The following is a 6997-nucleotide window of genomic DNA, read 5'->3' as shown; positions in this document are numbered from 1 at the left end:
TCTTTGCCAAGATAATCCATCCCACCTCACAGTTGTGGCATATCAATATGCTAATTAAACAGCTTGATTATTGCACAGGTGTGCCTTATGCTGCCCAGTTTAAGGCCACTCTGAAATGTGCAGTTTTATCAACTGCACAAGCACAAGATGTCGCAAGTTTTGAGGGTGCATGCAGTCTGCATGCTGACTGCAGGAATGCCCACCAGAGCTGTTGCCCATGAATTGAATGTTCAGTTTTCTACCATAAGCCGTCTCCAAAGGCGTTTCGGAGAATTTTTGCAGTACATCCAACCACCCTCACAACCGCAGACCACGTGTAACCACACCAGCCCAGGACCTCCACAACCAGCAGGTGCACCTACATGATCGTCTGAGGTCAGCCACCCGGACAGCTGCTGCAACAATTAGTTTGCATAACCAAATAATTTCTGCACAAACTGTGAGAAACTTTCTCAGGGAAGTTCAGCTATATGCTCATCGTCCTCATCGGGGTCTCGACCTGACTGCAGTTGGTCGTCGTAACCAACTTGAGTGGGCAAATGCTCACATTCGATGGTGTCTGGCATGTTTAGGAGGTGTTCGATTTACGGATCAATCCCGGTTTTCACTGTTTAGGGCAGACACCATGTGTGGCGTCATGTGGGAGAGCGGTTTGCTGAAGTCAACGTTGTGAATCGGGTGGCCCATGGTGGGGTTTGGGGTTATGGTATGGGAAGGCGTATGTTATGGACAACGAACACAAGTGCATTTTATTGAAGGCATTTTAAATATACAAGAGCCTGAGGCCCATTGTTGTGCCATTCACCCGAGACCATCACCTCATGTTGCAGCATGACAATGCACAGCCCCATGTTGCAAGGATCTGTACACAATTACTGGAAGCTGAAATAATCCCAGTTTTTGCATGGGATGCACTGCGTGTGGCAAATGGTGGTCACAACAGATACTGACTGCTTTTTTTGACTCCCCCCGGTTCCCCAATAGAGCCAAACTGCACATTTCAAAATGGCCTTTATTTGTGGGCAGCCTAAGGCACAGCTGTGCAATAATCATGCTGTTTAATCAGCATCTTCATATGCCACACCTGTGAGGTGGGATGGATTATTTTGGCATAGAAGATAAAACAAGAGGTGAAACCAATCCTGCAAATGAGTTTGGTCTTTTGTTCTTTTATAGTGTTTATATAGTTTGATGTCAAATTAAAACACAAACCGATTTTACTAGCTGATTTAATTCCGCCTTATCTGATTGACCTTTCATGGATTTCCGTGCATTGTGGTGCAGTAAAATAGACCCTTCTGGGTGTCCTCCTTCAAGCTGGGCAAATACAGCTCCAGTACTGCAAATACGTTTCACAGGGCTGTGAGCTTAAGAGCAAAGCTGCCTTTTTGCTCCACCAATCTTAGTTCCCGGAGTTGTGACCTCTATTTCACCTATGAATCATCAGAATGACTCTTGATCAGGAAGTTTGCAAACTCCAGTTTCCTCTGAGGTGAGCGTCTATAGTTGTACGTTTTCCCAATGGCGTGTCAACAGTATCGGTGCACGGTACCTTACCAAACTTGTTTTCCTGCCCTCAAACATCAAGATGTATGTGTCCATCAGTCAATGATTACAGGGTTTACAATAGATAACGTATAACTGAAACGATAAGCCTGCAATTTGTATGACTCGTCAAGTTAAACAATGTAAACTTAAGTAAATGGCAACACCAAGAGTTATAGCTTTTTGCATTTTTTGTTTTTAGTTTTGAAAGTCTTCATTGTTTCAAACAACGGGGTCAACCTCCACTTTTGCTTTATTCATACTACATGTCAAATTCCCATAATTTTCCCTGCATTGTTGTTCATCCATCCAGCTAGATTCTACACCTTCTGACTTTGCTGGACAGGTTGCCAGTCAATCACAGGTACATGATGTATTGACAAACAACCATTCACACTCACTTTCACATTGGAAACCACGCTGGCTGCACGCAAGTAAGCGAGTCAACCACTAGATCTTCAGCCACTCCACCCTGTTGTGTTGAGAACAATTGTTGCTCTAAGACAAATAGTTTATTGGTTACACCAGGCACTGGCAAGGACTTCGCCCTGTCGCTATGTGAATGCACACACATACATGACAATGTCTCGCTTTGTTTCAGTGTAAAAAACACAAGCAAATAAAGCCCAAGTCTATTTTTACATCTTTAATGCATAATTTTTATGGCATCTTATGACTGTGAAGAATGAATAGAGGCCAGGTTCTTGCTAACTCAATCCAACAGACAGGTTTTTTTTCCAGACAAAATTTTATATTCCCACCAGGCATGGGCAAATGGGTACATTAAAAGTAAATTCTGTGGCATTGATTGTTGATGTAATTGAGACAAAATGGAGTGCACTACTTGACTGCAACCAGCACGGGCGCTGTTGGTTATTCTGATCTAGTTTTTGGCTTGAAGAAGAACAGGACTAGGGTTCCAAAGGGGTGGAAAGTTTCCGGTAAATTTCCGGAAATTTACTACGGGAAGTTAGGCTCAGGAAGTTTGGAAATATTGACCATTTTTTGATAAATCAAAGTTGTACACCATCCATGGGAATTAATGGGAATTAATGGGGAATTACAATAATTATATATTATTGGGCACTTGTCTATATGCTGCTGCATCTTTGTGGCATTTTTGACGTAGCTCTTTGCACAGTATTTGCAAATGTACACAGCCTTTCCGCCTACATTGGTTGGGGTGAAATCTCTCCACACATCAGATGGTGTACGTGGCATTATTCTGTTTGTATTTATTTATTCTTGTAAAACACTAATGCAATGCCACACAGATATAAATAGTCAGCTAAACAATTGGAGTAGTCTTTAAAAATATTTTACTGATGGACAATTGTATAGAAATAGGCTAGATGAATAAATGAACACTCAATCAGCATGCTAAATCAAACTATAACCTACATTATTGTATGACAACAGAATGGCTAGCAGAACAGAAGGCAGAGGAAACTACACGTTTTGATTTAGTATTTGCTAGTTGAACTTTACAGATCACAACAAAGGTAAATTCGGATCGCTAACGTTGTTAGTATAAATGAATGGGATTTAACATAGAGAAAATTAGCATCACGGCAAACGGAGAAATATTTTCGGTTCATTATGAGACTGTGGTGGTACATAAACCTAGCTAGCTAGAGATATTGGCCCCAAAATCATTTAACAAGTACAGGAACAGCTAGCTAACTGAAGTGGAAGTCTGCTGGAGTAGTCTACAGTCATACAGTAACAAGCAATTACACTTCTATTAAACTTAAATATCATAGATCAAATATATTTACCCCAGTAATATCATCAAAACTTACCTGACTGGATGAAGTCATTGGGCTCAAATACTAGTGTGGCCTCAATAGCCCTGCTGTAGTGTGTAGCATGCATGGAATTATCTGTGCATGTGATGGAAGAATGCACTGCACATGTTATTGAGGAATGCACCGTGCAGGGTTGAAATTCTACTGAATTTGCATTAAATCAGGTTGATTTAGCTAATAATCATGCTGCAAGATCTAGCATGTTGCATTCAATGTTTATTCCCATTAATTTCCCATTAATTCCTGTTAATTCCCATATATTCCCATGGAAAGTTTCCAACTTTAAATATTCCCGGAATTTTGCAACCCTAAACAGGACATACGCTTCCTTGAAAGTTAGGCTACATTAACACAAGTCTGCCAGTTTCTGTTCTAGGGCTGGGCAATAAAGCGATCTCAGTACATATGGCCATAGACACGTAATCGATATCAATAAAAAATGCGCTCGATAAAACTTTTTTAAAAAATTCTATGTCGGAAGAAACTGGAAGTTGCTAGCAAGGTTGGTTGCATGAACAAAGGAATTTGCTCTCTGGTAACTGAGCAATGCAGGAAGTGATCACTGATCAGCGGGAGTGACACACTAACAGCCAATCATGTAACACTATCAACTATCAAGTTTGGTTGCACCATCTTGTTGTCTCGTGGTTAATTCTTTGCATTGAGTGAGAAGAGAAACCAAAATGAGTTTTTGCAGAGAGCGAACAAATTGTCAATAAAAAAGGAAAATTCACCTCTACAGTATAGCTATTTTTTAGTTGTTGTTTTTTGTAAACGAACGCTCACCCAGAGCACGGATGGATTTGTTTTAATGCATTCTAAATATTAAATAAACGTAAATAAAAGTCCGCTTACAGTAGAGCCAATGAGAGCTCCTCTATTCCGCCCATAAAACCCAATAAATAACCATCCAAAAACCGCCAACAATACGCCATTTACATTTGCTGACTTGAATATTAACCAAATTAATGATATTGTTGTTATAAACGCTAACACAGACAAACTATTTATAGCTGCGCCGTGTTCACAAGCTTGTGTGCCAATGTTGACGTCATCGACTGATCAGCTGCTTCCTCATTTCCTTGCTCATAAAACTTTATTCTAGAACATAAAAGATGCCTTTCACCTGGATAGTAAAAGGAAGAAGACGTAGTCTGACAAGTTGATACTCTTTGACAGCCAATTTAGACCCAGAAATGGCGAGAACGACATGAATAGATGCTTGGTTTCAACTTCAGCTTCGCAAGGATTGTGAGTCATTCTTCATCTAAATGGGAATAATAAATATCCTAGCAGTCGGCATCCTAATGACAGCAGACTGTCACTACGTTACATATATATTTACATCATGTATATTAAAACCTTAATGGAGGTGTTTGCATGTTTTTAAGGGCTTTATGGGCAGAACAGAGGGGCTCCTACAGGCTTCATTGTAAGGGGACTTTTGATCAAATGTATTTAATTTTTAGAATGCATAAAAAAATACATATGTCGTCATGTCTTTCATAATGATTTTGAACAATAGGCAAAATTCCAAAAAAGTGCACTTCCCCTTTAAGTGTTCAATGTAATTTTAGAATATTGTTTACATTGAGTGTTTTCCATGGTTGTGTTGACATTTCCTTTCCTCTCTGCCTTGACAGGTGAGGGGTTTATATAATCAGAGTAAGGTTGCATTTGAATAAAAAGGTTTACATATAATATATATTATTTTCGATGGGTCAGAAAAATATCAAAAATTTACGATATCGACTGATACAAAACACTTATGTCGTGATACAGTTTTCAGACATATCGCACAGCCCTGTCTGTTCTATATGACATTGGTGTTAAAAAAGGAGTTGAGAAATATCCATTGAGATCCTCCCATTCTTTTCAAATTAATTATTCCCCTTAGTCAAACGTTTCCACAAATCCTGTTCTTATTAAGCACCTTCACCTGCACTGAGATTTAAGCAGGACTCTTTTCAGCAGGGTGGAGTGTTATAGTCTGGCTGCATTTGAAATAGTTGTTTGTTCTTCTCTCATACCATGCTAGTGCAGGAGGTCATGATAGAGGGTTATGTTTTTAACTTGGGTTAATTTTAGCTGCTGAAGCGAGATTAGGTCCCATTCTAGGCTCCTCTGACCTCACAAAGCGGGAAGCTAATAGGGATTTGGCCGTAGCTTCTCAGACGGTTTATCTTCTTCAGTTGATGTCAGTGGCGCGTGTGAGAGAGACGGAGCAAAACGAGACGGCAGGAATGAATGAGTGAGAGTGGCTTTGAATGGAGCCTCTGCTAGCAGTGTTATAATCTAACTTTACAGAAGACATATTTGCTCTTTCAAATGGCAGAACTTCAGTGGGGTTCTTGTGAGGACCATTTAGCGTGTCAGCACAACATGCATGGGCCCGTTTGGTCATCGGATCTCGAAATGGACTTGGCTGAAAATGAAGATGCTACGGTAAGATTAGGGACCTGTTATTTTGATCAAATCTCATTGCGCCTCACTGGAAATTACTTCGGTGTCTGTGTTGGGTTGAACGTGAAGCCGCAAAATATTCCTGATATTTAAGACGTCGGGGCAGTCGTTGTGTGATATCATGTTTTGTTGTTATTATCTTATTCCTATCTTCTCCCATCAGCTGAACATAGTTAAAATAAAACTACCTGTGAAAAGAGTTGAGAGAGAGAGAAGAAACGTGTCTCGATAATCACGTCATATGGTTGAATATTGATATATTGTCACACTTCTATTATAAACCTTTGAATAACCTTAAGGACGTTTATTGGCAATAGGGAGGGGTTACCGTTCAAATTTGAACCAATATGGTACCAATTCCAAGTACCTGAGAATCAATACCAATACTCAACGGTACCAAGTTTTAGTGTGTGTGTTAATAGATATTGTTTTTGATAATACAATCTCATGTTTTATTGCAACATTTAAATCTGAACTGATTATAATAACTGCTGTCCAGTTGCTATATGTTGTTTGATTATCACATTTGCAAGAATGACAATAAGTTGCAATCACGGTTGCAAGTCCAAGACATTAAATGGCAGTTGTGTCTAGTTTATGGTGTGTTGGCTTGTCAGTTCAGCCCTTGCTGAATCCAGTCTTTGGTTGCCCTCTAAAAGAGTTAGTAATGTAAGTTTTGTACTTTTTACGCACCAGCTGTTCAACTGTAACATGGATCTTAGTTGTAGTTTTCATGAACAAATTTGAAGGTATTGAAATTGTCACGTAAAATCGCTAATGCTAATCAGAAGCATGTCAGTAGCAAAGGCAATATACAAGAGAAACTCAAATAATTAGAATGCTGTGTAAGGGTTTGTTTATTCCAGCAATTACTGTATATTTACAAGGTGAAAGTAATGTTTGACATAGGCTCATAACAAGCAACTCAATATATTTTAAGCCTTATTTTGATATAATTTTGATGATTATGGCTTACAGTTTATGAAAAATCTAAAATTTTGGGTTTTTAAAAACTGTAAGGCGTGATCATCAAAATTATAACACATAAAGGCTTAAAATATCTCACTTTGCAACGTAATGAGTTTATTTCACATATTACTTTCACATTTGAATTTGAATTGCTGACATGAATGAAATTTTGCATGATATTGAAAACGTTTGAGTTACACCTGTATATTAGC

At 39.0% G+C, this 6997-nt stretch overlaps 1 protein-coding gene across 2 annotated transcripts in view; it reads left to right on the top strand.

Moving 5' to 3' along the window:
- The window catches only part of pkn2a (protein kinase N2a), a 102741-nt gene that overhangs the window by 32557 nt on the left and 63187 nt on the right, over nt 1–6997 (top strand). Inside the window, exon 1 of one of the 2 annotated variants that reach the window (XM_062022296.1) lies at nt 5554–5798. The exons of the other annotated variant lie outside the window; for it this stretch is intronic. Within the exon in view, the coding sequence (XP_061878280.1) occupies nt 5682–5798 (117 nt within the window). The 5' untranslated portion in view covers nt 5554–5681. Of the gene's footprint in view, nt 1–5553; nt 5799–6997 lie in introns of those variants that run through there. 2 annotated transcript variants of the gene reach the window in all.

Source organism: Entelurus aequoreus, linkage group LG16 (genome assembly GCF_033978785.1).
Source record: "Entelurus aequoreus isolate RoL-2023_Sb linkage group LG16, RoL_Eaeq_v1.1, whole genome shotgun sequence".
NCBI classification, from domain to species: domain Eukaryota; kingdom Metazoa; phylum Chordata; class Actinopteri; order Syngnathiformes; family Syngnathidae; genus Entelurus; species Entelurus aequoreus.
Note: the sequence above shows the minus strand (reverse complement) of the source record. Positions and strands in the feature narration are given on the sequence as shown.